Source organism: Cucurbita pepo, chromosome LG13, assembly GCF_002806865.2.
Source record: "Cucurbita pepo subsp. pepo cultivar mu-cu-16 chromosome LG13, ASM280686v2, whole genome shotgun sequence".
Taxonomy (NCBI): Eukaryota; Viridiplantae; Streptophyta; class Magnoliopsida; order Cucurbitales; family Cucurbitaceae; genus Cucurbita; species Cucurbita pepo.
This window is the reverse complement of record NC_036650.1, coordinates 543,307-559,377: the sequence shown is the minus strand read 5'-3', so window position 1 is coordinate 559,377 and position 16,071 is coordinate 543,307. Positions and strand designations below refer to the sequence as shown.

The 16,071-nt window shown below is 35.2% G+C and overlaps 2 protein-coding genes across 2 annotated transcripts; both read left to right on the top strand.

Moving 5' to 3' along the window:
* Positions 1 to 345: 345 nt before the first annotated feature.
* Positions 346 to 5,559, top strand: LOC111808677 (65-kDa microtubule-associated protein 3-like). Its single transcript, XM_023694809.1, has 13 exons — positions 346 to 502; positions 1,096 to 1,186; positions 1,280 to 1,486; positions 1,923 to 2,171; positions 2,275 to 2,484; positions 2,571 to 2,726; positions 2,836 to 2,995; positions 3,083 to 3,234; positions 3,323 to 3,410; positions 3,593 to 3,666; positions 3,768 to 3,842; positions 4,002 to 4,251; positions 4,912 to 5,559. The coding sequence occupies exons 2-13, from the start codon at positions 1,115 to 1,117 to the stop codon at positions 5,382 to 5,384; spliced, it is 2,166 nt and encodes a 721-aa protein (XP_023550577.1). The 5' UTR covers positions 346 to 502; positions 1,096 to 1,114; the 3' UTR covers positions 5,385 to 5,559.
* A 738-nt stretch (positions 5,560 to 6,297) lies between these two features.
* On the top strand, positions 6,298 to 12,196 carry LOC111808676 (AT-hook motif nuclear-localized protein 3-like). Its single transcript, XM_023694808.1, has 5 exons — positions 6,298 to 7,203; positions 8,772 to 8,839; positions 9,372 to 9,503; positions 11,257 to 11,418; positions 11,551 to 12,196. Exons 1-5 carry the CDS (start codon positions 6,855 to 6,857, stop codon positions 11,845 to 11,847), a joined length of 1,008 nt encoding a protein of 335 aa, XP_023550576.1. The 5' UTR covers positions 6,298 to 6,854; the 3' UTR covers positions 11,848 to 12,196.
* The last annotated feature ends 3,875 nt before the right edge of the window (positions 12,197 to 16,071 follow it).

Below are 16,071 nucleotides of genomic sequence, written 5' to 3'. Positions count from 1 at the left end.
TATATTTTTTTTCAAGAAACCTAACCACTCGCGTGAAAATGAGTTGTCAGGCCGACGGTTTTCTTAATATTGGGCCTTGAATTTCCCGGTTTGTAGGTCTGTCAGCCCGGTCTTGTTGGGCCGTGGGCCTTGTAGACGATCGTATTCTTACTGTGCGGCCGCGGCACACCGGACCCAAACTCTCCTCTCTTTTCTCTCTGTTTGAAATTCAAACCCTTTTTTTTTTTTTTTTTTTTTAATACAACATTAATAAATATATAAATCATATAAAATAAAATATATTTTCTTCCCCAACGGTCCAATTTTCCATAACGTCTCTCATCTCTCTGATTTTCCCCCATTTTTCAATCTCTCTCTCTCTCTCTTACAAATTCGAAACGCGGAACAAAACGAACATTTGCTTAACCTCGAAAACAAAAAGGAAAAACGAACATATAGATCTCAGGAGATCATCACAAATCCTATTCGCCACGGAAAAGTTTTCGGAGCATCGATTGATCAGGTTTGTGTTTAAGCTCTATGATTTCTATTCTCGTTCATTCGTTATTTGAGGGAAATCGCTCTGTATGTGACGAAGAATTTTGTTGTTGTTGTTGAAGATTTGAGGAAATGAAATGTGTTACCTGTACATTTGAGCGTAATTGCAATTTTTATTGTTTCTGTTGTGGATTTGGGGAAATGAGACGTGTTGCCTATACATTTGAGCGTAACTGCAATTTTTTGTTTTCTATCGTGTCGAGGATGATGTTTGTTTTCTCTTTATTTGAATTCGGAAATGATGATTCGGTTTTTTTTCTTACGGTCATGTTTTGAGCGGAACGACGGAATGTTTTCTGAATGTCATGCTATGAATCGATTGAACCAAGTTTTGATGTGAATGTGTTTGGATTCGTGTTTAATCGTTTTAGCATTTTGTATTCCCATAATCTGACGCATTGTCTTTGAGGCGGCTATTTGGATAGGGTTTGAGTTTCATATTCGGAATGGAATAATCGTTTTCTTTGAAGATTCGTCAGTATTTGTGGATCGTTTTCATTTTTGTGGCGCGAAGTTTGCTTATATTATTTGATATACTGATTCAGTCATCTTTTGTAGCTGACTGAATTGCGTCAGCATGACTAATGTTCGAAATGATCCGCTTTTACAAATGGAAACAACATGTGGAACACTTCTACATGAACTTCAGGTTTTTTTTTCTTTTTCCTAAAACCTTTTGAACAATGCTGCCATTTTTTGTAAGTTCCGCCAGGCTGAAATATTTATATTATATCAATATCAGATAATTTGGGACGAAGTAGGGGAATCTGAGGCCACAAGGGACAAAATGTTGCTTGAGGTTGAACGAGAGTGCTTAGAAGTTTACAGAAGAAAGGTAGATCAAGCAAACCGCTTTAGAGCTCAGCTAAGACAGGCAATTGCTGATTCTGAAGCAGAACTGGCTGCCATCTGCTCTGCAATGGGCGAGAGACCAGTCCATACGAGACAGGTTGAAACATATTGCACGATTACACCTCATGGTAACTTTGATTTTGTTTAATTATGATTGGCCATCCTAAAGCTAAAGGTGAAATATATGCGTGCCGATATCACAGTTCTTGGATTTTTTTGTTTTTTCAACGAAGGTCTTGGTTTGTAAAAGTTTTCTAGGCTCTATATAATCAACAAATATGACTAAGTCTTAGTTTCTAACCTCTGCATGAATTTTTGTGGCTCTGATAATGAGTTATTGGTCAGCCTTTCAATCTTGCGTACGATTTAATTGTGCATAACTCATCTATTGTGCAAAATTTTGTAATGACAAAAGTAAACAGTTGGCTCAATATGGCAACTTTTATAGACATAGATATATGTGTTGATATTTCTTTGAATGATTTGAGTGCTTTTGATGGTGTGATTATTGATAGCTTTTCTATTATTATCAGGCTGATCAAAAGGCTGGAACCTTGAAAGAAGAGATGGCCCGTGTTCTTCCACAAGTGGATGAAATGCAGAAAAGAAAAATAGACAGAAGAAACCAATTTTTAGAAGTCCTAGAACAAATAAAGAAGATATCCTGTGAGATTTATGGATCAGAATTTTCACATTCCAGTATAGATATTGATGAAAATGATTTATCATTGAGGAAGCTAGAAGAACTAACGGGGAAGTTACATATGCTACAGAAGGAGAAGGTTAACTTTGTTGATTTTTTTAATAAGTTCGTTCTTTACTTTTTTTAGATAGATGCCTTTCGTACTATCAGTCACTCAGTAAACTCGATACCCACTTATGCAGAGTGACCGGCAGATGGTTATTCAGGAGCACCTTCAGACTCTAAACTTGCTTTGTTTAGTGCTTGGGATGGATTTCAAGCAAACAGTGAACGAATTTCATCCCACTTTGGGTGACCCAGAAGGACCTTTTACCTTAACTAGTGAATCAATTGAAACCCTGGCTGCTGCAATAACTAATTTGCGGGAGGTCAAATTACGAAGAATGCAGCGGGTATTACCTCAAATCTATATATCCGTAGATAACAATTTAAAACCTATCTGCCTCGAATTAGCTGCAATAACACCTTTTTTGGGCAGCTCCAAGATCTTGCTACAACTTTGTTGGAGCTTTGGAATCTAATGGATACGCCAATGGAAGAACAACAGTTGTTCCAGAATGTGACATGTAATATAGCTGCTTCAGAAGATGAAGTTAATGAACCCAATAGTCTTTCTGTGGACTCAATTAATTCTGTGAGTACTTCCGAGTTTGTATCATCTTGCTCTTCTGCTATAACAAAACTTGCATGTCATAGAAACTTAAAGAATTGAATATAGATTAATAATGATTAATATTTTACAGGTTGAAGCAGAAGTGTCTCGGTTAGAAGAGTTAAAATCAAGCAAGATGAAAGAACTTGTTTTGAAGAAGAAGTCAGAGCTGGATGAGATTTGTAGAAAAACACATTTGGTCCTGGAGGAAGATACAATAGTGGATTATGCAATTGAAACTATAGACTCCGGTAACTTTCAGTGTAATATAAAACAAAATATTACTGCCTCTTCCTTTTGTTGTTTTATTAACTTGTATGCAATTCCATCTGATGTAGGAGATGTTGACCCTGCCATTATTCTCGAGCAAATCGAGCTTCAGGTTGCCAGGATTAAAGGGGAAGCATTTGTGAGGAAAGAAATTCTTGAAAGAGTTGAGAAATGGTTGAGTGCATGTGAAGAGGAGTGTTGGCTCGAGGAGTATAATAGGGTAAAGCGTTATCACATTTCATTACACCAACTAGTTGATCTATATTGTTTAAATCTAGCTGCATCCTGACATTATTTGTGTTTCACAGGATGAAAATCGATATAATGCTGGTAGAGGGACACATCTCATTCTCAAACGCGCAGAGAAGGCCCGAGCTTTGGTTAATAAGCTTCCAGGTTTGTGTTCAAACAGTTTAGTAGACATTTGAAGACATTCATTCATTAAGTTGGTATTCAATAAATTCAATTCGTGCCTTTATGTGCTTTATTATGAAGTGTTCGGACCAGCAGTCATGTCATTGGCTTTCTTTTCTGGATTTTATCTTCATGTCTTTGAATATCATAACCATCTTATGCAGGAATGGTAGATGCATTAACTGCAAAAACGGTTGCATGGGAGAATGACAGAGGCACTGAGTTTACATACGATGGTGTAAGTACTTCATATGATATTTTAATTGTCAATTGTTTGTTCAACTTAATATTCTTGCAGAAATTGTTCAACATTTTCTTCTGTAATCGACTTCGGTACAGGTCCGTCTGCTCGATATGCTTGAAGAGTATACCGTATTAAGGCAAGAGAAAGAGCACGAGCGTCGGAGGCTGCGGGTTGATACTTACTATCCTTCTAGTTTCCTACTGTTATTGCTCATCAATGGACACACCATCTGTGTGCTGGTTGACTTTATAAAGTGGCCATTTTCCATACTGAAAAACTGACTTATTCAGTCAAGTCCTTATTTCTTTCTCCTTGTTTTATTTGATTAGGACCAGAAGAAACTCCAGGGACAGTTAATTGCAGAACAGGAGGCTCTTTATGGATCAAAGCCAAGCCCTTCAAAACCCCAGAGTGTCAAAAAGGCTCCCAGATCTTCAGCCGCAGGTAAGAGGCTTTCCATTGGAGGGTCCGCGCACCAAACGCCCAAGGCAACACCTCAGTCACGTTCATCATCTAGGAAAGGTGACCAGCTGAATGATCAAAACTATGATGAAGGATTTGGATCTCTTCCAACTGCTGGTATGTTTTTCTGGCTAGTTATTATTGATCATCTGGGTTATACTTTTGCCATGAATACACGTACGTACGTCTATTGAGACCATAATCTTCAATATGGCAATAGTATTTTCTGTGTATTCATTTGAAGTCAATGCTCAAACTTATATTTAAAGCCTTTCTTTTTATGGTTTTTGTTTTTAGAGGATGAAACTTAAGAAATTTCTTAAACATTAAATGTTTTACTGTTCGAATGACTTTTGACAAAAAGAACAAAAAGAAGAAAGTTCTTCGAAAGTCCTTTTTTTAAAGTATCATAATTTAACCAGCATTCATATATATATATATATATATATATATATATATATATAAATATAAATATATTTGGAATTTAGGTCAAACAAAGTAAGTAGAATGTTGACAAGCAATGATATTTTACAAACAGAATACCAAAAGTGAAAATGTCATTGAGAACAGCTTTATTTCTTTGTTCGTGAACCTTTCCAGTCAAAAACGTAGTGCGAAGAAACGGCTTTATTTCTTTTTCCTTGTCCGTTATAATACCATACCAACGTTAAGACATTGTACAGCCATTTTTGTTAGTTCTTGTTCATTGATTTATTGATGAGTTCTGTTCAGCTTTTGGCAGTAGTTTGATATTCTTGTGCCTCTTTCTTGTTTTAGGCCGAAGAGAACTTGATTTTTCTGGTCAACTTGTGAGCCACAATAACTCACTGGCCAATGCTCGTGAACCCGAGTCGGTGACTCGAAAACCTTTCGCACCGATTGCTACAACAGTGCAACCAAAGACAAACACAACGAACTCTATCAATGATGAAAACACAGCATCTAGCGACTCATCACAAAAAACAAGCCCAACCAACAATGTGCCATTTGCCACACCTTTTAAGAAGACTTCAGTTGCTAAAGATGACGACCAGGGCATCATGACTCCAAAGCCAATGACAATTCCAGTGCCATCTACCCCTTCAACTCTATCAGTTGCAATGCAGACTGCTACAACCCCGGCTATCGCCCTGCCTCCTTCTGCTTACAAAGCTGAGCAAATCCCTGACGACGACATCGAATATTCATTCGAGGAACGAAGAGCTGGATTCGTGCTTCCGAAAACGCATATAAAATCAATACAAGTTTGATGGATAACCAAATGGTTGGGTGGTTTGCTTGCCTCTGGCGTGTGATGAGTCTCAATGACCTTAACAAAGTTTATCGTGGTTAGTTTTTGTAGTTGTTGTAGAGAAACTCTTAAGTCAATTCTATTTGGCTTTTTTGGTCAACTGTGAATATATTCTTATCACGAACATTAAGAGAGATGGATTGTGACGCTCTATGCCGCGAAAAATCTTTACCAACCAGGAAACTATTTTTTAAATGAAACTTTACGTGTATGCTATGAAGATGTTTTTACACTCTTATAAAGAATTATTCATTATTCTCTCTAACTAATGTGAAATCTTACATGTGTACCAGTGACTTGGTTTATATATAACTACTCTACACATGGTTTATATATAACTACTCTATACAAAGCCCAAAGATGGGTAGAAGATCAAAAGACCTTCAGGTTAGACTTCGAAGATACATCAAAGATTAAACTTCAAGCAAATATCATACGAGCGACAAAAATTATATGCAAAGAAGTATATATTGATTATTGTGTACGAAAATCGAAGATAATTTGACAATCAATGATTTTTTATTTTATTTTAATTTCTTATGAACAATTTAAGTAACAAAAAGGTGAAAATTTTAGAGTGTAGAAAAAAAAAAAAAGGGTGAAAATTCAAAGTTATTAATTATTAATTATTATTATTATTATTTTTGTATCTTTGAAAATTTATCCTTTCTCCATTAATTTTATGGATTTTAATAATATAATATAGTATCTTCAAGAATTAAATTCAAATCAAATTAGAAGACGGACGTGAACAATTTTATTAACCAAAATCTATACTTTGAATTTCCCAAATATAATATTAATTATCTATTAAACTTTTTCACCTTAATTTTTCTTTTCCTGATTTAATTTTATTTAATTTTCCCATTCCTTTTTTCTACTTTATTTATTTCCTCTCATTTCCCTTTGCAAAACCCTAATTTTCTGCCTCTGGAAAAAAATTATGCGATCATCCTGATTTGTTTGGATTATTTTTCCTGAATTTCTGAGAAATTATTTTTACTGTTTTTTTTTTTTTTGTTTTTTTTTTATTTTTATTTTTATTTTTACGATCTTTGGGTCAGTGATTCGTTGGATTTTCCCTTTACTGAAGCTCTGTGTAATAGTCTGTAATGGTGGAGATTTAGGTTACTGAAACGAAACTGAGTTCAAGTTGTAGTACTGAAGCTCAGGTTCCTGATCTAGAAGCAGTTCTAGTGGAGGTTTTGAGTTTGATGTTGTAGTCATAGGCTCTGGATTTCATCTCACTTCATTGGCTGTGTTCTTGTGTTCTTATTTCTTTGTCTTCTTCATTGAGAGCTTCTTCGTTGATGTTATGGTTTGTAAAAGATCGTCTGTGGTGTGAATAATGGAGGTTTTTAAGGTTTAAGCGGCGAGTTTGTGTTCTTTTGCTTTTGAACCGATCTTTTTTCTTTCTGTCACTGTAAAAATGGAGGAGAAAGAGGGAGTGGATTTTGGATTTGCAGTAGAAGTGAGCCAAGCTCCAGAGAGCTTAGGAATGATGGATTCGAGACCTGAAAATACAAGCACAGATAGTGAGTCACCGCCGCCGCAGCCGCTGGCGAGTGTTCCAACGGTGGCGGCTACAGATGGGAAGAAGAAAAGAGGGAGGCCGAGAAAGTACGGTCCCAATGGGACTGTAGCTCCAACTTTGTCGCCAATGCCGATTTCGTCTTCGATTCCGCTGAGTGGAGAATTTCCGGTTTGGAAACGGGGAAGAGGGCGGTCAGTAGAGTCGATTAAGAAGCCGCGACGAGGGTACGAATTTGAGATTCCAGGTATATTTGAGATCATTTGATGATTTGAAATTCTGTTATGGCGGTCTTGTGTTCTCTCTCTCTCTCTCTCTCTCTCTCTTTAATTGTGAGAATCTCCGTACTTGTAGGAAAGATAAGAGGGGTCAGTGTAGTTATATTTGGCGTAGAAAGTGATGGTTTTAAACGTATTTTTTTGGATTTTGTACAGTAGAATCACGAGGGAATGTTTGTTGGGTCTTGATGTGATAGTGATTTCTCTTCAGATCTGCTGTAAATAGTAATTTATGAATCAAAAGTGACTTTGGAGCCTTCTGGAAAATCGTTGAACTTTCTCCCTAGGATAGAATAGCCTTTGAGAACATAGCCATTGTTTGTCTCGATCTGGAGAATCTAGCCTGAGTGAAGTTTCCAAATTGGCTGCTTATAATCAATGGAAAATGGAAGGAAAATTCAGGGAGCAGCATTATTATGAAGTGTTAGTTTAACTTGAATGTGGATGAATCGTAGGCATCGGAATATTAGTTTGTTGAAAGTAAATAATTGAAACAATGCTTGGTAGCTCTGTTCTTCATCTTTTTTCCCTTTTTCTGCTTCCTTTAATGGAAAATTGAAGTTTAATGCCATGAAAACAGAGTATGGAGTAACAGAGGATAAGATTTCCTCTTTCAAGACTCTAAAAGTTACAGGTCATTGATGGTTTTTTAAGTCCAAGTGTGAGTTGAGGATGTTCGCTGATATGACGTCCAGCTAAACGTTTGAACTCTTAACCATTTACATTTTAAACTAGATTCGAGAGATTCATGATCTGGGATCCTAATGCATATAGATACAAATGGTCTTATGAGAGAAAAAAAGTCCTACCCTTTTTGGCTGGTTATGTGCGAGGATTCGAACCCTTGAAATTGTGGTTCGTAGCCACGTGCTCTAATCCTTTGAGCTACTGGTCCCACTTCGTCTCCACTGGATTTGTTTCCAAGGGTACTCTTAAAAAAGGAACCTTTCCTCTCTCTAGACATTTGCCATTTCCGGTTAAGAAGATGTCAAAATGCCTCTCTCTGCTTTATTTGATTTGGTTACTCATGCTAAAAGCGTGGTTGTTTATAGGATTTGGGTCCGGTATTCACTCGATGGAATTATTTGTTGGATATTCTCGAGATAATAGTTAGGATATGGTTCTTATGAAGGTTTATAAAAAAAAAAAAAGCATCAAAATATATTCAGGAAGAGTTACTGACAAGGTTTTTGGTCTCTCTTTAAGAGTCATATTAATGTTGACACGAGAAGGTAGGGGGATTGGATTATTGGATTTTTNTTTTTTTTTTTTTTTTTTTTTTTTTTTTATTGAAAATTTGAAATGATATTTTCAGGTAATATGTTCTTGGTTTTTCTTGAAATTTATGCTGATTTTCGTCATGGTAAATGAGATTATTTAAAAAGAAATATTGAACAGTATGATCATTATTTAATGGGTATGGTTGTAACTGATGTCATGAATTAATATTTAGAAGTCTGGCCATGCAATTTTAATATAAATGAAGAAACTTCATTTCATTTCTAAGTGGTTCTTACATAATGCATCTGTTACTCAGGTAACAAGGTTGCCTTCATTGCTGGAGCAGATTTCACACCTCACGTGATCACTGTTAATATTGGTGAGGTAAGCCTTGGAATCCCTCGCCAAGAGGCATCTATTCTGTCATCAGGGAATAAGTCTTGTATCAAATAATAATAGGTTAGCTAAATGATTGGAGAGGGGAATAAAGCATTCCTTATAAGGGTGTGGAAACCTCTTCCTAGCGTTTTAAAACTGTGAGGCTGATGGCGATACGTAACTTGCCAAAACGAACAATATCTGCTAGCGGTGGACTTGGACGGTTACAAATAGTATTAGAGTCGGACACTAAGTTATGTGCCAATGAGGATGTTGGGCCCCCAAAGAGGGTGGATTGTGAGATCACACATCGGTTGGAGAGGGGAACGAAGCATTCCTTGTAAGAGTGTGGAAACCTCCCCTAGCATACGCGTTTTATAACTGTGAGGCCGACGGCTATACGTAATGGGCCAAAGCGAACAATATCTACTAATGGTGGGCTTGGGCTTGGGCTGTTACAAATGATCTCTTTTAACTCATGTTCGTTCTTAATGCTTAGTGGCCAATTGTTCCTAACGCCCATTTCCTGCTGTTTTAGGATGTTAACTTGAAAATCATGTCATTTTCTCAACAAGGATCTCGGGCAATTTTTATACTCTCTGCTAATGGTATGGTTTCGAATGTTACACTTCGGCAGTCAACATCTTCTGGGGGCACGCTAACGTATGAGGTAGGTCGTCGCCTTCCTTGATATACATACCATCTAAGCTCCTCTGTCTTGATGAATTTGAAGTCTATAGGTCTGCTACATGCATCTTCTATATGATGAAGGCATGTTTGATCTTATTGCTCATTCCACACTTTATTTCTATAATTCAAATGTCTGACTGCAGTAAGGTCTGATTGTTTTCTTTCCCATGTCATTTTTTATGCATGTTCATTGACACTTGAGGATAATATACTTCTTTTACTGTTTGCATTTGACCAAGTTGAATATTTTTCTTTTATCTTCTGGAATACCCCCTCAAAACATTTGAAATGATCTTGATGCTAGTTGTCTTGTACAAATACTCAAATCAACTGTTTTTCGGCTGGGATCGATGTATTGCTTGCTTGTTTCGCCCGTCCCGTCTCATGTCAATAAATAAGTAAAATGGTAGCTTTCCAGAATCAGTCTCACATTTTGACTTAGAATTTCGAACCATATATAGCCATAAGTTCTTTTTCAGCAAATGTATAGGAATTTTGAGAAAGAACTGAAATTTTGCACATGTTCATACAAGAGAAAATCACTGGCAAAGTTGGGCCTATTTGGTAGGCAATCTGGATTTTGTTTTATGTTTCATTTAGTAGGCAATCTAGATTCTGTTGGTGAAAACTGTTTTTGGATTTTGTTGATGAAAACTCTTTTTGGATTTTGTTGATGAAAACTGTTTTTGGATTTTGTGATCTAGATTTTGAATTTAAAATTTTAAAATGCAGAATAATGTTAAAAAAAGATAAAAATGTTAATAAATATAGTATTTCATGTTATAAATAATTTATTAATGTTAAATTAAAATATTGATTATACAAAATAGTTATCACACAGTTTTTGTAACTTAAAACATGTTCATAAATATATTAATAATTGTTTAGTGGGCAACCTCCCCTTAATCGAGGCTCGACTCCTTTCTCCGGAGTCCTCGAACAAAGTACACTTTTTGTTCGACACTTTAGTCACTTTTGACTACATCTTCGAGGCTCACAATTCTTTGTTCGATATTTGAGGATTCTATTGACATGGTTAAATTTAGGGAGACATAGTTTAGGGCATGGCTTTGATACCATGTTATGAATCACCACTCTCCATAATGGTATGATATTGTCCACTTTGAGCATAAGCTCTCATGTCTTTGCTTTGGACTTTCCCAAAAGGACCAATGGAGATAGTATTCCCCCACTTGTAAACTCATGATCTTCCACTAAATTAACCAATGTGGGACTCACTCCCAATACTTCTCTAACAATTATGACTAGTTTTATGGTTTATAGATATATTATTTCATACCATTTAAACAATGGTTTAAATTGGAATTCAACTCTTAGAATCTTCCACCGAATACAGAACATGAAATACAACAAAATTGAATCTTTTGTTTTCAAATTTCTGTTTTCAGATGGTTTGTTACTTCTCCTTCATATATTGAGTTCTTTTTCATGTAAACAACTATGATTGTGAGATCCCATATCGGTTGGGGAGGGGAACAAAACATTCTTTACAAGAGTGTGAAAATCTCTCCTTAATAGACGCGTTTTAAAAACCTTGAGGGAAAACTTGAAAGGAAAAGCCCAAAGAGGACAATATCTGCTAGCGGTGGGTTTGGGTTGTTAAAACGATTGTTTCAAATGTTACTTGTTATTGTTAGCCGCTCTATGCAAATGTATCCCTGCATCTTATCAACTGTCATGGTAGAACATCCTGATCTGTTCTTGATTATTAGGGTCGATTTGAGATACTTTCGTTGTCTGGATCATATATGCCTTCTGAGAGCGGTGGAACAAAGAGCCGATCTCGAGGGGTGAGTGTTTCTTTGGCTGGCTCAGATGGCCGAGTGATGGGTGGAGAACTTGCCGGCATGCTGATAGCAGCTGGTCCAGTACAGGTATCATTTTCTCCATCTTCATATGAGTTAGTACAACTTTTATGTTAGTGCATATGAATATAATTCTAAACCATCAGCTTCAGTATTAATTTGTTCAACACAAAGTATTACTGTATAACTACATGATCACAGGTGGTGGTGGGCAGTTTCCTACCACCAGTTCACCAGAAGGAACATAAACCAAAGAAGAGTAGGATGGAACCTAAATCGAACGCAATTTTACCACCAGCCGATGTTCTTTCTGGCGAAGGGACGAACGGAGTCCTTGGCGGAGTGGAGGCCATAGTCCCATCTACTCTAACTGAAGATAAACCAGCCTCTTTAGACCAAAATCCAGCTTTTAAAACTCCACAAGTCAACGAAAAGTTACCATTTCCACAAGAATCAAGAGGTGTACTCAACCATTCAAACCATGAGGTTTCTTGTTGATCATAATCATCCCCTGCACGTTCAATCTTTCATGCAGATTTGCTGGTGCATTGGCTTTTCCTCGACCTCGATTATCAATGGTATGAGCTCATTGATTCTTTAAAGGGCTAACTAAGAGTGTTTAAACAACTGACGTATATGTGGCCATCAGGTAGCATCTCTAGATAGGAGTTCGATCCTTTAGGCTTATTTGTTCTGTTCTCAGCATGTAGGTTCTTGTGTGTTGTATCCCAATTAACGTTATAGCAGTTTAGGTGCAGAAGTTTGTGTAAATTATTCATGTTCTAGAATTCTCTGTATCTGAAATAATAACATTTTAAGTTAAATTTCAAACACTGTTTTCCAATGTTCTATTTGTGTACGTATTCATTTATCTCAGGCCTGGCTGGTTTCTGTTAATAAGGTTCTGTAGAACACCATGCATTCAGTGCAACTTCATTCATTATAATAGTTGGTTATGAAAGATTATCTTAGCTCCTAAGATCTGCATAAGGATCATTGCCCAGATGTTCTTATTCGGAAGTAATGAATTTGATGTCGTTTGGCCGGGATGGCGGTGAAGCAACCTGGTTTATGTTGATCGTTAACGCTTTGTTTAAATTCGAGCAATTTGATTCGTGTTCTAATGAAACCATGAAGCAAGATTCTAGGAACCATTCCAGTTTTATTCACTTCCTTGGATCAAACACTAGAGAATTGCAACTTTGCTGAATTGTTCTAATTGAATCTGCTTGATTCTTATGCTTTTATGTGTATCTTCTTCAAAATTCTGACATTCTTATGTTAGAACACAAGTTCCATGAATTCAATTCATTCAGTTTAAGCTGGCTAGCCGATATCGACGCCCCAGCTACTCGACTGATCTCGAGGTTCTTTGTCTTTCTTCTCTTATCCTCTGTTAACTTTTTCGATAAATTCTTCCACTGTTCGACTGAAATCATCCTCATTCTCACTTCAACATTATCATTGCAGCTGAAGTTTATGCATCTTGTCGCTGCCAAAATGTGGAATGTTTCAGAAACATGAAATCTTGATTTGTATATGTGTTGCTGCAAATAACAAACGAAAGTTGCCCATTATGATCATCATTTTGCAGATCAAAACTGGAGATGACTGGTCTCATGTGGTGAAGAGAATGATGCGTATGATCACATTGAAGAACCAGAATCTCTGAAATCTCTCTTCTTCATCTTCTTCTTCGGAGTTTCCCCTTCTCCTCCCGAGCGATCGGCAGGAGACACCCCCCGGACCTCTTCTCACCACTTTTATCACCTCCTGCAAAACCAGTCCTTTGCCCGCTGAGACGGTGTTGGACACGAACAGCGTGTCAGGTATAGTAGTTGGTAAGGGGTGGCTCAATAAAAAAGAGGTTTTGACTAAGTATTTATCTGTGACTCAATCATATAAACTTTAAAATAAAAAACGAGGTAGTTTAGACTTGAAGCAATTTTATTTTATATATATATATATAATATTTTTGAAAAATATATAAAAAATAATTATTTATTGAGGTGAGAAAGACCGATGAGCTTATTAGATGTCTCACCCAAACCAAACCCAACTTTTTTGACTTTTTTGTCACAAATCCCATCCCACATGATTTTCATTATCAAAATAATATTTAATTTAATTAATTAATTTATTTATTTATTTATATTTATTTCCATTTGGGGCCTCCAAATAATAATTCTCTTCTCATTATTTTCTTTTTCTTTTTCCTCCCAATCTCATCATTCTCTCTTAATTTCTTCAAATGTAATATCATTTGGTATATATTGGATGTTTTTCTTTTTCTTTTTTAATTTCTTATGGGGTTTTGGATCAAATTTGTTCCCTTCCCGAGAAAAGTGATAACTTTATCGACAAGTTATCGATGATATTCGTGTAACATTTTTTATTTATTTATTTGATTCGTTTTAGATGTTCTACCATTTATAAGAATTTAAGAAATAAGTATTAAAAATAATCATAGGAATCTCGTTGAAATATTGGGTGAGAAAGATTTTAGATAGGTTAAATTAACTATGTCTAGTTTGAGGGATTCATCGACTATGACACTGTTACGACGTAATCACGTTACCTACTTATTTTGAAACGCTTCAACTTTGGAGCTCCACCGAAAAGAAATGTACATATTGTTCATATTGGTAGTTAGTAATTTCGATTTCAACTATCCTATTCTTAAGATCATTCTCATTTAGCTATGATATCGGTTCATTCATGTACTACTCTTTTACTCATTAGTCACATACTCACTAGCTTCTGTCTTGGTTCGTCCTCGAACCATATCTTACTAGGTCAAGTACCGCTCCAATACCATTTGTAACCTCATGACCAGTCCTCGGATCATGATTTGGAAAACGGATTCTGACATTCTCTTGCATCCACAGCGACATGACCATGTTGTTTGCTTGTCTTGAAGTGCTCGTAAGACTGAAAACTACTGTTCCCACAAACTAACACAACTATATTTTAGCATGTTTTGTCGTCGCTCACGTGTTTCCTATGAAAAATTCTAAGAGACCCTTTGAAATTCTTATAACTGGGTCACCGAAAAGAATGCTCTACATTGCTGGTAGAAGTAGTAATTTTAATTCCTTCAAGTCTTTCTCAACTATCATACACTCGATATTGTTTTTATTTAGAGGTAGTATCAGTTCATAATCTCTCGAGTGTTACACTAAATCTTTATATAATTTATAAATATTTGATTACCGAATTTTTTTTTCCAAATATGCCCTTAATAATTATTCACCAAGGCTCCATTATCTTTAGGTCCTATGGGTGCTTTAAAAGTGAATTAATTTTCACAATCATAATGATTTAAAAAAAATAGTGTTCTTCCTTTTTACTCAATTAATTAAGGTAATTAATCATAAAATATTTATTAATCATCATAATAAGTACTCCACCAATTCCTTAATCATTACAAAATTTTAAAATAATAATATATCAAATAAAAAAATTTAATTTTTTAAATCATAATTTAGCTATCAATATCACCGTTAGTAATAGTAAAAGTAGAAAAGCTACTCATTTTGAAAGGATTAATTACATTATTATGTCTCTAATTAATTAGGCAAAAAATAACTAATTGACACGTGTTTTTTGCTATTTTAAAATATATCTTAATTACATTATAGAATAAAGTAAGTTTGAAAATTTGAAATTATTTATTTTTTAAAATTATATTTTCTCTTAAAAAAATTAAAAATTAAAAAAATGTATGTGACACATTATTTATAATTTTTATAAAAAATTAAAATGATTGTTATAATTTATTTAATTAAATTTTTTTTGTTATATTTAATTACAAAATTTTTAAAATTATATTTTCTCTTAAAAAAAAATTAAAAAATTAAAAAAATGTATGTGACACATTATTTATAATTTTCATATAAAATTAAAAATGATTGTTACAATTTATTTTATTTAAAATATTTTGTTATATTTAATTACAAAATGAATTTTTGTACATTAGTTGTTGGGTTAATTTCTATATTATTTTAATTGGAATGAATTTTAAGTATGGATATTACGAAATTGCCCCTATAGTTTTTTTTAGTGATATAGATTCTCCTAGAGTAATTAGACAATTGGTAGCTCCTATTTGAGGTCTTTTTCATTAATAGATGTGCAATAATTTTATCACCATTAATGTATTTTGATTTGATGTGCATGAGTTTAATAATTAAATCTAACTTCCAATTAACATTTTTTAATTTTATTAAATTAAACTTTAAATATAAATCAAAATTGTAATTTTTACTCTATTTTTTGTCATTAAATTAAAGTTTAAATTAAAGTTTTAATGGAGATCTTACGTCGGTTTGAGAGGAGAACAAAACATTTTTTATAAGGGCGTGAAAACACCTCTCCTTACGAGATGTGTTTTAAAATCTTGGAGGGGAAGCCCAGTAGGCAAAGTTAAAAAAAAGAACAATATCTGCTAGCGGTGGGCTTAGGCTGTTACAGATGGTGGGCTTGAGCTCTAAGAGATGGTATCAGAGTTAGTCACCAAACAGTGTGCTAGCAAGGATTCTAGGCCTCAAGGGAGGTGGATCCCACATCGGTTAGAGACTAGAACGAGCTGGACCCCTAAGGGAGGTGAATTGTGAGAGACTTGAGCTTTTATAAATGGTATCAAAGCCGTGGATCCCACATCGGTTAGAGAGTGTAACGAGCTGGGCCCCCAAGGGAGGGGAATTGTGAGAGACTTGAGTT

Bases quoted from the DNA above. Each gene is read 5' to 3' on its own strand.
- LOC111808676 (XM_023694808.1), top strand. From the start codon at position 6,855: ATGGAGGAGAAAGAGGGAGTGGATTTTGGATTTGCAGTAGAAGTGAGC. The intron at 9,504-11,256 runs GTAGGTCGTCGC...CTTGATTATTAG, and splicing joins GGGGCACGCTAACGTATGAG to GGTCGATTTGAGATACTTTC. The intron at 11,419-11,550 runs GTATCATTTTCT...ACATGATCACAG, and splicing joins TAGCAGCTGGTCCAGTACAG to GTGGTGGTGGGCAGTTTCCT.
- LOC111808677 (XM_023694809.1), top strand. From the start codon at position 1,115: ATGACTAATGTTCGAAATGATCCGCTTTTACAAATGGAAACAACATGT. The intron at 1,187-1,279 runs GTTTTTTTTTCT...TATCAATATCAG, and splicing joins CACTTCTACATGAACTTCAG to ATAATTTGGGACGAAGTAGG. The intron at 2,727-2,835 runs GTGAGTACTTCC...AATATTTTACAG, and splicing joins CTGTGGACTCAATTAATTCT to GTTGAAGCAGAAGTGTCTCG.